Raw genomic sequence first — 15529 nt, 5'->3', positions numbered from 1 at the left:
TCGGCTTCCCAGAGTGCTAGGATTACAGGCGTGAGCCACTGCGTCTGGCCTAGGAGATAGTCCTTGAGGTTTCTTAAACCACAGATAATTATTTTGCCTTTTCATTTTTCTTTTACTACAAAGTAGTTAGTGTTGTGTATCAATTCTTGGAATCAATAGAAAATTATTATTTCTTAAAGTAGATGCCGGCTGAAAGATTGATCAACTTTAGATTATAGGCTTCCAAAGAAAAGACTCAGTAAGCTTTGAGTTATTAGTAATTCAATTGGTAAATTATTCTTTTTTTTAATCTTTTTTTTGTTCTTTTTTCTTTGTTTTTTTCCCCTCCCTTCCCCCAGTAAACTATTCTTGATAACTCAAGATTTCACCAATCTTTTAAAGATAAAACTTTGAATGAAAATTTTTTTTACCTAATGTAAATCCTAGTCCGTTCTCCTAGCTTTATCCTTGGTTGTTAAAGTTTGTGAACTATTTCCTTTTTTTTAATTTTTAATTTTTCATTATTATGGATATATAATGTATATATTTATGGGGTACATGTGATATTTTGATATAAGCATACAATGTGTAAAAATCAAATTAGGGTAATTAGGATATCTATTATCGCAAGCATTTATCATTTCTTTATGTTAGGAACATTCCAATTCCAATCTTTTAATTATTTTGAAATATACAATAAATTATTGTTAACTATAATTGCCCTATTGTGCTACTGAACACTAGATTTTACTCCTTCTATCTAACTGTATTTTTGTACCCGTTAACAAACCCCTCTCTATCCTCCCACCCCCACCCCACTATCCTTCCCAGCCTCTGGTAACCATCATTCTACTATCTCCATGAGTTCCATTTTTTTAGCTCCCACATGTGAATGAAAACATGGGATATTTGTCTTTCTGTGCCTGGTGTGTTTCACTTAACTCAATGTCCCCGAGTTCCATCCGTGTTGCAAATGACAGAATTTCATTGTTTTTTATGGCTGAACAATATTCCATTATGTATAAATACCACATTTTCTTTATCCATTCATGTGTGAACTACTTTTTAAAGCTATTTGATCAAAGCTAAGTAATATTTTAGAAGTACCTGCTAATGCTTGTAATATGTCCAACAAAATGTAACTCTTTTCTTCCAGGTAATTTATCCTCAACATTCCAAACTTACTGACAAAGAAGTAAGTAAAAGCATTGCTCTGTATACTCTACTTTTATATTTCTATTTGTTTTTATTGGTTATGTGTGTGTGTCAGCATATATAGCTTTTGTTTTCTTTTTCAGAAAACCAATATTTGCTATTTGTCTTTTCCAGATTCAAATTCAGGTAACTATTTTTCATGTGGTGTTTGTATTGAATTTTATACTAAAAATACTGGTCCTACTCTTATTATATGAAAATTGATTGAAATTGCACATTAGAATGCAAACTCAATTTCTCAATCTGCCAAACAGATCAGTGATTTTGGTTCCTAGTTCAATGATGCCTAGTCATGTCATTGTTGATTTTAGTTGGTTCAACTCTTAAAATAACTGTTACGGTGTGATGAGGTAAATCATCCAGGAGCAATAAACTGTTGAAATAGTGAAGAGATTGAAAATGAGCGACATTGGTATGTTTGGGAGTTATGTAGTATATAGTTTACCTTCAGTTCAGAATTTGGGAGCTTGCCAGGAACTCTGTAAAAGCAGTGAGCTTAAAAAAACCAACAGAGTAAATCCAATTAGGAAGTATGGCTATCAATTATTTGCAATAGTTTGTATGGGTTAATATATGTAAAGTGCTGGGAATAGTGCTTGGTGTATAGAAAAACCATGTAAGTGTTTTGCTTATTGTTAAGCTTCGTTTTCCTGGTCTCTTTCAAATTCTCCCTTTGTTGTGTGGTCCTAATAGTTGACATATTTCAGGTTACATCTGTGTTTCACTTTCAAAACAGCTTCTTTGGCTTATAGTGACCAGGGCATTCAGCTTCTAGGGCCACACACAGTTATAACCCTATAAAGCAGAGACACTGCAGTTCTTTTTCCTTTTAATATCCTGTTAATTTAGTTCAGTTAATCTGATTTTTGGAGATTTGACATTAAATTTTTTTTTATTTATTTTTTATTTTTTTAGCATTTTTTCCTTTCTGTGTAAATGCTTCCAGAGTTTTTGCCTATACATTTAGAATTCAGCTTTGGTGTCACTCTAAGTGAAAGAAAAGTGATATCTTGGTAAATTAGATACTGCCTTTGAGAGATCCCAGTAGGACTTTTGTTCTGACCAGGAAGTGTTAGACTCCTTTAGTGTTTTTTTGGTCTATTAATGAAATAATGATAGAGAGGTCTTATAAAATTTATCCTTATTTCTTTTTTTTTTTTTTTTTTTTTTTTTTTTTGAGACAGAGTCTCACTCTGTTGCCCAGGCTAGAGTGAGTGCCGTGGCGTCAGCCTAGCTCACAGCAACCTCAAACTCCTGGGCTCAAGCAATCCTCCTGTCTCAGCCTCCCGAGTAGCTGGGACTACAGGCATGCACCACCATGCCCGGCTAATTTTTTCTATATATATTTTTAGCTGTCCATATAATTTCTTTCTATTTTTAGTAGAGATGGGGTCTCGCTCTTGCTCAGGCTGGTCTCGAACTCCTGAGCTCGAACGATCCGCCCACCTCGGCCTCCCAGAGAGCTAGGATTACAGGCGTGAGCCACCGCGCCCGGCCATAAATTTATCCTTATTTCAGTTAACATTTTCCTTATAAAATCTGCACATACAGTTCTGAATATAGTATGTTGGATTGTATTTCCAGGACTCAGGGTAAGCTGAGTTGTATGGCTTGCAGGATGAACTGACTTTCTGTGATTGAAGTCCTAGTGAATTATACTGTATACTCTTCTTTTTCTGATCATAGCTGGTTGTCATGTCTCTTATTCTTTTTTACCTCTCTACCTGAGCTTGAAGATTAGAATTGCTACCCCCAAATATACCATTTGGCATAAGGATTATTTTGAGCTGAAGGCGATTGAAAAACAGCAGATGCAAAAAGAGCCGTTTACCTTCCCTCTGTAGGCCTAAAGGCAGGACATAAATATCCCTTTGTGAAGCTGTCCCTCTTCCCCTTTCCTGTACCAGGAAGAGGAGAGGGATTCTGAATCACCAGAGAAGACTTTATCACTGGAGATAGTACAAACCTGAGTCTGTGTAAATAAAACTTACTAAAATAACCCTTATCTTTCATTAGCTTCCACCATATATATATCTACCTTCCCATAATTTATCATCCCTAGAAGCCGAAACCCTTTTTCCTTTGTCTAGTCACTTCTCTGCAGTTTATTACCCTTTGTTAAAATGGTATGTAAGCTCACAGGCCTAACCACCTCTTTGGGTGTTTACTTTTTTTCTGTGAAGCCTTCCTGTGCATGTGAAATAATTTTTTTCTCTTGTTAATCTGTTCTTTGTCAGTTTAATTCACTGGCTCCAGTTACTGAACTGGAGAGGATACAGGGAAAGTCTCCCCTACTCAAACATGAAGGCTAAGAAATTAATTCTGTGTTGTATAGATTGCCTTTTTTATGTAGTTTTATAGTTAGTCTCTGCACGTGTCATTTTCTTTTTGGAAGTTAAACTGAAGTGGAAATCTATGTAAACTAAGATGTTTTTAGTATTTTAGCATATAAATGACTTATAAATGCCTTTTTTGTACGCTGCACATCAAATGAAGTGTGGTTCATGTGACCTGAAGTGTGGTTGGTACTTACAAGTAAAATCAACAAAAGATCTTGAAAGCAGGCACCTTGCTGTCTTAACAGATGAGCATTAATCTAGACAGCAAGAGACTATGTGTTTTGTACATATTTGAAATCACTATTCTCAATGGTGGTTATCCAAATAGCTTATTTCTTTTATGTGTTTATTAAATAGAAGTTGGGATTACTGTACACACTTTGAAATGGATTTAATTTTTCCCAAAATAGCTTTTATTGCTATAGAAGGAAATCCAGACATAGTAGAGCAGTCTTTAGGAAACTCATAAATTGAAGGTTTGTTTCCATGGTAAGCACTTAAAGTAAAGCAATATTTTAGACTGTTTGAAAAACTATACAGATAAGAAAAATACTTCAGGAATTCCCAGTGGAATGGTTTGCCAAGTACCCATGACTCCCTTCCCCCGCCCCTTAGGTTCTCATAACGTTTAGAAAAACTTTGGTTCGTTTTGGGTTTCAATTTCTTTTTCCAATTGAATGACTTTTATCTTTAGGAGCCTAAGTTCAAAGTGTGTATTCCCTTTGATAAATATTTTTTCTCCTTATTGTTTACTGTTAACATCATCTGGAGGTAGGCGTTTCTGAGGCTTAAGTTGTGATGGATAATCAAGGACAGTAAACATGTCCAGAGAGAAACTCAGCATTAGTAGAGAGAGTTTGAAGTGATGGTGAATCTGAGGTATAGCTAAATCCGTGCTCTGGATGGACTTGACATGTAGAGAATATTTGTCTCAACAGATTTCTTCTCCAAAAACAACAGGGGGCATTATCATGTGCTTTACACTTTCCAATGGCTAAAGCAGTGCTTTATCTGTGTTGAAGGGCCAGTTGGAGCTTTTAAAATTTCCAACCTTTTGTGGAACAATATTTTTGTAAAATACAATTTAAATGAATTATTAGAAAAATGAAATAGGAAAAAACCAAAGACAAAAGTCCACATTGTCAAGGCAATATCAAATTGCTATGAAAGTTTCTAAATGTACATTCTCAACTTGTATATTTATTTGGCTATGGATTAGTAACAAGAGTTTGTGGATTGGCATCAGTCCATGGGATATGCTTTGAGTCTAAATTACTGCTTGGGTCTAAATTACTGCTTCTCAGCACTCCAACTCAACACTAATCACGTGGAGAGGCTGAGAGCCAAGGGAGGGGACTAGCTCTTAAATTGCCATGTTTTATTTTAATCTTACATATTCTGATTTACCCTATAGCTGTGTTTGTGCTGATATGGAAATAATATTGCAAAGTTGTCTGTTGCTTTCAGTAAGAATATTTAAGCTTTTTTCCCTCAAATCTTTGAGTGATGTATTTGGTACATTTGCCCTCTGTTTACCTTTATCTTTGCAGTATCTGTTTGAGTTGCATTGGTTAAGGCAGCTTATGGAATAATACACTGTGCCTTTGATAATTTTAAAATGGGAGGAGATCTCTTCCTGCCATGCCACATGACAGCCATGTAGGAGGAGCCATGACTAAACAGACTGGCTCCTTACTTGAATGAACTGTGTGACACAGAGGCCGGCGAGTTCAAGAACTCTGCGATCTGAAAGACCTGTTTCAGAGGGGCTTCTGTATTTTGACTGAAGAAAAGAAAATTCTGGCAGGTGTGGTGGCTCATGCCTATAATCCCAGTGCTTTGAGAGGCCTAGGTGGGAGGATCACTTGAGGCCAGGAGTTTGAGACCAGCTTGGGCAACACAGGAAGACCCCATCGGTACAAAAAACTTTAAAAAAATTAGCCAGGTGGTGCTGCACTCTTGTAGTCCCAGCTGTGAGGAAGGCTGAGGTGGGAGGATTGCTTGAGCCCAGGAGTTTGAGGTTGCTGTGAGCTAGGTTGATACCATGGTATTCTAGCCCAGGCAACAGAGTGAGACTCTGTCTCAAAAAAAAAAAAAAAAAAAAAAAAAAAGTATATTAAAAAAAAAAAAGTGTGTGTGTGTATATATATATTTTTTTCTGTAAAGATGGGTCGTGCTATGTTGCCTGGGCTGGTCTAGAACTCTTAGCTTCAAGCAGTCCTCCTTCCTCAGCCTCCCCAAATGCTGGGACTATAGGCATGAGCCACTGTGCCCAGCCTTAGTTGCTATTTAAAAAATTTAAACATACTGTCAGTTTCTATTTCCTTTCTTGAGAACATCACATATTAAATAAATATATCTGTGTGCAATAATAAGTATTAATAAAAATCTTGAGCACATTTCACAATTATTTGATGTTAATAGTTCTAAATATAGTAACTGGGAAAAATTTGAGTGACGTGTCACTTCATGTTTTTTTATAGGCTAATTTTTAGAGTATCAATGGTTTTTTGTAATTGCTGCCTGGCAGTTTAGGTAAAGTTTACATGTTTTAAGAGATGTTTTCTAAAATGATTAAAGTTTTAAAAAATTAATTTTTAATTAAAATGGTTAAAGTAGTAAGTCTGTTACTTGTGTTCTGAGTCTGTATATTGTATTTTTTTTAAAAGAACTTATTGGGAAATATGAAACATATACTAGGTGAAGAAACAGAATTTTGCAGGTACCTCAAAGCCCCCCATGCAACCTCGCAAACACTATCCCTCTTCTTCCTCCAAATGCAACCACTATCTTCTCTTATAACAATAATTCTCTTGCTTTTCTTTATACTTTGATCACCCAGCTATGTATCCCTAAACACTACAGTTTAGTTTTACCTGCTTTGAAAAAATTTATATCGATGGATTTGAACAATGTGTTCTTTTGTGTTTGGCTTCTTTTTTTTTTTTTTTTTTTTTTGAGACAGAGTCTCACTCTGTTGCCCGGGCTAGAGTGAGTGCCGTGGCTTCAGCCTAGCTCACAGCAACCTCAAACTCCTGGGCTCAAGTGATCCTCCTGCCTCAGCCTCCCGAGTAGCTGGGACTACAGGCATGCGCCACCATGCCCGGCTAATTTTTTGTATATATATATTTTAGTTGTCCATATAATTTCTTTCTATTTTTAGTAGAGACGGGGTCTCACTCTTGCTCAGGCTGGTCTCGAACTCCTGACCTCGAGCGATCCACCCGCCTCGGCCTCCCAGAGTGCTAGGATTACAGGCGTGAGCCACCGCGCCCGGCCGTGTTTGGCTTCTTTTGCTCGTTATTATGTTTGTGAGTCAACATTATATGCAGACAGAGTCCAAAAAATTTAAATTACGTTGGGGAAGTGGAATAGGGAAAATAGTAAAGAGACTAAGGAGTTAAGATGCATGTTTTACTTCTGGCTTTGCCTCTAAACCAGTAAAAATGGCTTTGAACAAGTCACTTGAACTCTTAGGATTTCATTTTTTTTCTCTTAAGACATGGCAGAATGGGTTAAAATGTTTGATAGGATTCCTTTGGGTCTAAAGTTGATGAAATTGGATAAATAAATATTACCCTAAGCTATCCTTAATTTCTTTCATTTTTGTTTTCATTAGGTTGTCTTGGAGATACCCAGTTTTGTTTTAGATTTCGACAGTCTTCTGGGAGGAGGGTGTCACTGCATTGTCTCCTGGATCAATTTGACAAAGATTTACCAGTTTACTTAAAGGTTGGAAAAGTGGTCATAGAAATGTCCATGTGAGAGTAAACCTTAAAACTCATTTATTCAGTTACCTCTGATAGCATCAGAAACATTTTGCTTTTGTTTTGTTACTATATTATGTATAGCTGGATTTCCTCAGTGAGTCTTATTCATAAGGAATCGCATGTGAATGAAAGGGACTTTGTAAAGTTACTATTCTTGAAACATAATGCCATTGTGAATTATAGAAATGGGTTAGAATGTTGAGGTAATATTCTTTCATTTGTTAATAATTCTTGTTTTAGATGTGGGAGTGGAATTTACTATATAGTAATATTAATATCATCCAGAGTTGAGGGGGTTATTCCTTGTGGTAATCGCTGTGTACTTTATAACATATAGTTGTCTCTTTGTGATGTTTTAATGAGCTTTGTTTTACAGTTATTATTTATTAAAAATTTTTAATAATTCAGATGATTTTAGAACCTGTAGGTTTTTCTCCTTGGTACTCCATGCTTACTTCTCTAACTGGATGAGGAACATTTCCATCTGGATGTCGTACCTGCACATCTAATGTGAACTTGACATTCATTGTTTGCCTGATACTAGCTTTTACAATTTACCTTCCTGGTTCCACTAATGGCAGGAACCTCTCTCTCAGCCAAGATGCTACCTGTGAAATGTCTCTTAGAGCCATCTATTCCTTTTGATGTCCTAGTATTACCACTACTAACATATTCTTCCAACTGAGGATAATAATAGCTATTATTTATTAGGGTTCTTTATGTTCTAGGGACTGTATTAATAAGCATATGTTATCTCCATTAATTCTCCCTACATTGCTCTGAGAGAGTTCCTTTTGCAGATGAGGGAATTGGGGGTTATTGAGGGTACAAAATTTGCCCAAAGACATCCACCTCTTGTTTTTTCCAACACCATACATCTTACATCGTGTTGTCAGCTAAAGTGTACATATATATTATAAAAATAAAATCTAAAATTACTACCAATTGCTTAATGAATAAAGAGCTAATGATAGTCCTATTTCCTTGTCCTCACATTTTGGACCTTTATCCTGTCCAGTTTCCAACCTTATCTTCCTTCTGTATGTGCCATATATCTGCCATATTTTAGCCAAATTGAACTGTGTGCTGTTTCCTGAGATAGCATGTATATGTCTGTCATCATGTTTTTGCTCAAACTCCTAGCCCTTTAAAACCTAGAATATCTTTGTTTAAATCAAATTCATCCTCCAGTGCCCAATTCAAAAACAGCTGCTTCCATGAAATCTTTACTCTTCCCTCTTGGCCTTCCTGTACTCCTTTGTGCTTTTTCTTGGTACCCACCCACCTATTACATAATAGTCCTTTTGTGCTTTTCTTATACCTCCTACATTGTGATCTTAAGGAACTGAGTCTTATGCATCTTTTTATTCACTTTGCACAATACCTTGTTCAAAGTAGGTGGTCAATAAATATTTAACACATTGATTGCCACGCTAGAGAAAAATTTTTTTCCCTGCAGCCACAGTGTTTTGTTATGAAAATAGAATAAAACTTTGAAAACAAAATGATCTTTTCTAATTTAATGAAGAATTTATTATTTTTTATTGTATTCTGTGCATGAGTTATATGCAACTTGAAAATAGTTCAAGTGGCTCCCAAGGTAATGAGAAGTGTGAGTCACATATGCTTCATGAGGCCCCAGGGTTAAAACTAGCATGAGTTAGATACAACTCACATGGCAGTTAATGTGTTAAGGAATAACAATCAAATAAGGATCTGAACCAAAGTTTATTTCATTAAAATATAAAACCTTTTTAAGTTTTTTGGAATGTAATTACCTTTTAAATTTTATGTTGAGGGTGGGTGTAGTGGCTCATGCCTATAATCCTAGCACTCTGGGAGGCTGAGCCAGGAGGATCACTGGAGCTCAGGAGTTTGAGGTTGTAGTGAGTTACACTTATGCTGCTGCACTCTAGCTAGGGTGACAGAGTGAGACAGTGTCTCAAAAAAAAAATTGTATGTTGATAAACATTGTAATGCTTCTTCATTATTGGGTTAAAATATAACTGGCTATATAAGATTCAGATTGTCATTTAACTCCTTTTATGTTCTATCTTGAAATTTTACATTAGGACACCTTATTTTGTTAAAAGATTGATCCCTTAGCCTTGAAAAACTCAAAATTGTAGATAGAATTTTTTAAAAACTAAATATAACATTGGGGAAAATATAGAATTTGATTGTTTCCTAATTTCAATAACTCCTATAGATACAAATAAAGAACATAAGCTGAGTAGTAAGATATACGGTGAAAAATCTGACTTTAGTACTTAGATTACAGTTATTAATATTTCATCTTTGGGCAAGTGTGAAGGTTTTTATTTGGTACTTGCTGTCATGGTTATTGTTTGTTGGTGAAAAAGCATAATTAGCACTTTGCATATACTGCATATCTTGATTTGGGTTTATAAAGGAACCTCATGCTAATATTAAAGGATGGCTATATATTTGTTACTTCTTTCATAGAAGGATCCTGCTTATTTCTATGGATATGTGTATTTCCGACAAGTTCGAGATAAAACTCTAAAAAGAGGCTACTTTCAGAAGGTAATTTTCATATACACTAATAAAAAAGTACTTTTTATATTGTGTTTAGAAAAATAGAAACTATTAGATTTTACAGTCTTTAAAGTCTTTGGTATTTTATCTTTAAACATATTAGAGTTTGTATTTTATCTTTTCTTTTTGATTATAGACACCTGTCCCTAGATGTTTAACTGCTATTGAATTTTTGCTATCTCTGTGCTAGATTCCTAACAGTAAGTTACAGTTATTGTATGGAACTCTGTCAAAAGCCAGAAGAGTCTGCTTAATTTTGACGTTTTAGACTAAGGGAAGGAATAAACAGATTATAATATTGTTATAATTAATAAAAGCCTGCACTATCTTTTTTTTTGAAGAGCCAGTGAATAAACTTTAGCAGCATTTTAGTCATTATTGTTTCCATTGTAAATGTACAATTCTTTTTCTTTCTTAAAAAAAGAAAATGAGTCTATCCTATTTGATCCCGGCTAGCAAGACACCCTTTTCCCTTTGTAACCAGAATTTGCCCTGATCACTAATTGATGCTGGATGGAAGGCTAAAGAGTGGTTTTCAAGAAAAAATTACATTTTAAAAAACCAGCATAGTTTATATCTGAAGTGATCAAACTGTAAAGTCACAATTTCTAAGTTGGTTGAACTGTAAAGTGTAATAGTCATAGGTCTTTGGCAAAAGCATCACAGTTTGCTCTTTCCTTCATAGGAATAGTTCACATGGCTAATTCCTGATAATGCTTGCTGAGGACAACAGAGTTAGCCTTTGGAAATTATCCATGACATTAGTCTGTTTATAGGAAATTTTTTTTCCTGAAGAGTAGGAAAATCTGTGAATACGCCATTATTCTCTTAAAGTGTAGTAGTAAGGTTTAACTGTTTGCATTCTGCAGCTATGGTTTTATGTTTCCTTTAACCATCCACCGTAAAAGCCTTTTTATTTCAAAATCCACACTTTTTGCTGACTTTAGCTTGTTAGAAATTGCTCATGCAAGAAATGAATGGCAAATTCAAATTACAATCATTAGGCAATTAAAAATATATTGTTTCTTTTTTCCCCCCAGTCGTTGGTTTTGATCAGCAAACTACCTTATATTCACTTTTTTCACACTGTGCTCAAACAGATAGCACCAGAGTACTTTGAAAAGAGTGAACCTTATTTGGAAGCAGGTGAGTTAAACATTGTATGAGTTGTATACCTTTATGAAGGAGTTTTAAAAATTTTACTGGAAATGAGTGATAAAAATGAAGTTGATTTCTAAAAAATCTAAAAAAAATTTAAGTAATACATAATAAGAGAGAGGTATAAAACTATTTGGCTGGCATCTTTACCTACAGATGTCATTTTTGTTATCTAATCACTTTGATGATATCTGTTTATTAGGATAATAATAAATGAATTTTCAGTTAACATGTCTAATACTCAGAGTACTGTTGAACAGAAATCCTTATGTCGCTTGATACAGATGGAAGGCCTCTGCCAGCTGGTGTGCTTTTGTAGCTAATTTTAGTAGTAATATATAAATGAATAGGAGAAATCCCTTTAAACCTATTAGTTTGTTGCTTTCAAAAAATTTAAGAACCAATTTATGTCCCAGAACACATGTATATTTCTGAGTGAAATATAAGGTGTTTTCATCACTTTTCTTTTTACCTTTTATCTTTCATTCTTCCCAGTGTCTTTTTTCTGCTTTGTAGAAAGTAGAGTTCTAATTTCTAATGCCTCGTTTTTAATACTTTAATATTTCCACATATACTAAGGAAATATTTTGTTATATTTTTCAGCTTGTAATGATGTTGATCGATGGCCTGCCCCAGTGCCAGGGAAAACATTACAACTGCCTATCATGGGGGTGGTAATGAAGGTAATATCCTATATCTCATTTGTTTCCTTTTTAAAGAACTCTGTAGGAAGTTTCCACATGGGTTTTGCTTTTTAATTTCCTAATAACATTTATTCATGTTATTGTATCACTTGTTTGTCATTAATGTGAGGTGTTACAGAGATAACAGAATTCACCTTGCTTCCCAGAACCATTAGTCACAATTTCAGGAGTCTCAGTCCCGTTGCATCCTGTAGAGTTTGCACAAGTGTGTCATTCATATGTAATACATGTGAACATAAATGCCAACTCCTAGAATTCTGTAACTCCATGGCCCTACCAGAGATGGGTGGTATGCAGAAACAGATCACTTGTAGAATCGAGTATGAATTACTAAAAATTAAAAGAAATTAGGAAAGCCATTGATTCTTAGTCTTAAATGATCTTCTTAACATGTAATGTCAAATCAGACATATTCAGGGTATTGTTCTCTATTTTTTTTTTAATGAATTAATACTTTGTTCTCAGGCTTGTATGAGTGTCATCTAAGTGCTTTGCAATTCACTCTCAAGTTGGAATTATTTTTGACAATATTTTCTCTTTAGGTGTTTTTTAGATTTTTGTAGGATGTATGTTTTTCCCTGGGAAATCATCAAAAGTAGTACTGATAGTTCTGAGTTGAAAGTTCTCATTGTTTCCTGTGAGATTTATCCAAAAGTTTGGCCAGCTTGAAAGGGTGTGTTTGGGTGTGTGTGTATTAATGAAGTGAAGATTGGAACAGTAAACAGGAAGCAGTATGAAGTTGATGTTCTTTTTCTGTTTTTTTTTAGCACATTTGCTTCTTAGTGAGTTAGTGATTTCTGTGTGTATATGGGTATGGAGACCTTGGTTCACTTACTTTCTGTGTGACTAGAAATAAATATGACCTTAGTTTTTTAATCTGACACAAATATTTTATTTTTGTAGGCTTTTAGGTGTTGCTTAGTGTACCTTTATGCAGCAAGATAGAGAACATCTGATCCCTCAGTCTTTTATCGCCAAAAATAATTTCTTTTTCTCTTTAAGGTACGGATTCCCACATGTCATGACAAGCCTGGGACAACACAAATAGTGCAGTTAACTCAGCAGGTAGTGTGGTACTGTGGTAGAATTATTCAGCACATATAGTCTCTTTAGCAGACTTTTTAAACTAGCACATCAAGAGTTTCTTGGGTTTATTATATATTTCTGAATATTACTAAAATATCCCATATATAATTTTTAATGAATTGATAATAAATTTTCTAATGTTTTTTAGAGTTTTTTTTCTTGTTATTTCTCAGTAGACACTGGAGAACTCAGAATTTATACTGCAATTGTGAGGACTATGGAAAAGTAAATATTTTTTTCAACAAGGTTTGATTCTGGCAAAACCTCCTATCTTAGGAGAATATCCAGCAGACTTCTTATTTTAGGAGACTCAGTCAAAAGGATTCTGCCTTTCATTTTTCCAAAAGCAACATCTGTTCATGGGTGGGGTTGAAGTTTTCATTTGAAATATTTTAACTGGTCTATTTAAGTGGTATAGCACTCCCATTGTTTTCTGAATTGAATAAAAATGGAGAGCAGTAGGAAAACTGATTTTCCTTGTTAGATATATCGACTAGTATTAATGGTAGTATTTCATACAGTTGTGAATTAATCTAATATCTGACTGTTGGATTAATTCTTTATCTGTGGCATCTGAGTTACTCTTGATCTTCTGCTATAATAGGGGAAATTGGTGAAACCCATTCTCTCTCTGGCTGCTCCTAGCGAAAGAGAATCTTAAAAAAGTAGACAGGGCAACATGGCTTATTGATCACGAGATAGAAATATTTTAAAAATTAATTTCTGAAAATTTTGGTGATAACTTCTCTATTATTTTTCTTTTCTATCTCTTAGGCAGACACACATATATCTGTTATTTTACCTACTGTTCATGAGGTGGATCTTTTCAGGTAAAAAATAAAAAATTTTATTAACTGCCTTTTCTTTCTTTTGCTTTATGATGTTGTTGTTAATTTATTTTAAAAATAGCCTGGCACAGTGGCTCATGCCTGTAATCTCAGCACTCTGGGAGGCCGAGGAGGGAGGATTGCTTGAGACTGGGAGTTTGAGACCAACCTGGGCAACAAAGCAAGACCCGGTCTCTACCAAAAAAAAAAAAAAATTAGCCCATCGTGGTGGGTGCTTGTAGTCCCAGCTACTCTGGAGGCTGAGGTGGGTAGATTGCTTGAGGAGTTGGAGGTTACAGTGAGCTATAATCATTCCACTGCACCTCAGCATGGGTGACAAGAGCAAGACTCTGTCTCTAAAAAACAATAACAACAACAGCAAAAGAATGTTCTTAAAGTCTGTGGGAAAAATTGGGGAAAAAATAGTCATTATGTTTTACCTTCTATAAAACAATGGTTTGTCCCTAGCTATATGTTATAAGCTTTGACAGGGAAATTTGGATATGCATTGGGTATTACATGGTAAAAACAAATTAGTTTTTGTTTTTCTGTGAGAATGATATTGTAATAATGTTAGAAAATGAACTTTTTAAAAGAGATGCATTTTAAATTATTCTGGGATGACAGGTCATGAGGTTTGTGTTTTATATTAAAACACAGATGATGTAAAAAATGGTGTGGCAAATATTAATTATTAAATCTAAGTTATATGTATATGAGGGTTCTTACATTATTCTTTATTTTTCTGTAAGTTTGAAAAATTTCAAAATGCAAAATTAAAAAACAAAAAAGAAATACTCTAGCACTTAAAAAAGAAAAAAAGGAAAAAGAAACATTACTGATCTTAAAGCAGCTAATTGGAAACTAAATTTACCTGGCTCTCCCCACAGTGGTTCTGTTGTATAGCTTGAGAAACCACTGCTATAAATGAGCAATTACTGGATACTAAAAGTTGCAAAAGACATGGATTTTTTTTTTTGGATGACTTTTAACTACATGGAATACTACTTCAAAGATTGATTAGCAGCCGGGCGCGGTGGCTCACGCCTGTAATCCTAGCACTCTGGGAGGCCGAGGTGGGCAGATCGTTTGAGCTCAGGAGTTCGAGACCAGCCTGAGCAAGAGCGAGACGCCATCTCTACTAAAAATAGAAAGAAATTATATGGACAGCTAAAAATATATATATAGAAAAAATTAGCCGGGCATGGTGGTGTATGCCTGTAGTCCCAGCTACTCGGGAGGCTGAGACAGGAGGATCGCTTGAGCTCAGGAGTTTGAGGTTGCTGTGAGCTAGGCTGACGCCACGGCACTCACTCTAGCCTGGGCAACAGAGTGAGACTCTGTCTCAAAAAAAAAAAAAAAAAAGAAAAAAAGATTGATTACCAAAAAAAATTTTTTAAGATTAGTTTTATATCCTTGATTCATTTTATATATTTGCTCCTAGCACAGCACAGTAATCCCATTTCTAGGTATTTACTCAATAAAAATGAAAGCATTTGTTTACATAAAGACCTGCATGCAAAAGTTTATATAGCATCTTAATTCGTAACAGCATAAAAGTGGACACAACACAAATGTCCATTTGGGTTGATATATAAACAGAATGTAGTACATGCATGCATATGGAATACTACTCAGCAGTAACAAAACAAAAAAAACAAGGAATTGTTGATATGTACAACAACATGGATGGCTTTCAGAAGCATTATGCTAAGTGAAAGGAGCCAGATTTTTTAAAAGATACTTACTGAATGATTCCATTTATATGATAGTCTGGAAAAGACAAAACTATAGGGACAGAAGTCAGATCAGTGTTTGCCTGGGACTGGGGGATGCACATCAACTACAAAGGGGATGAGGGAATTTTATGAGGTGATGGAACTATTTTCTGT

At 34.9% G+C, this 15529-nt stretch overlaps 1 protein-coding gene across 1 annotated transcript in view; it reads left to right on the top strand.

Annotated features, from left to right (window-relative positions):
- Positions 1 to 15529, top strand: part of DENND6A (DENN domain containing 6A) — a 51556-nt gene that overhangs the window by 16447 nt on the left and 19580 nt on the right. Inside the window, exons 2-9 of the mRNA XM_069473735.1 lie at positions 1136 to 1174; positions 1278 to 1320; positions 7153 to 7265; positions 9770 to 9850; positions 10903 to 11008; positions 11624 to 11703; positions 12727 to 12789; positions 13585 to 13640. Coding sequence (XP_069329836.1) covers positions 1136 to 1174; positions 1278 to 1320; positions 7153 to 7265; positions 9770 to 9850; positions 10903 to 11008; positions 11624 to 11703; positions 12727 to 12789; positions 13585 to 13640 — 581 coding nt within the window. The remainder of the gene's footprint in view (positions 1 to 1135; positions 1175 to 1277; positions 1321 to 7152; positions 7266 to 9769; positions 9851 to 10902; positions 11009 to 11623; positions 11704 to 12726; positions 12790 to 13584; positions 13641 to 15529) is intronic.

This window comes from Eulemur rufifrons, chromosome 7 (genome assembly GCF_041146395.1).
Source record: "Eulemur rufifrons isolate Redbay chromosome 7, OSU_ERuf_1, whole genome shotgun sequence".
NCBI lineage: Eukaryota > Metazoa > Chordata > Mammalia > Primates > Lemuridae > Eulemur > Eulemur rufifrons.
The sequence above is the reverse complement of the archived record's forward strand: the minus strand, read 5'-3'. Positions and strand labels throughout refer to the sequence as shown.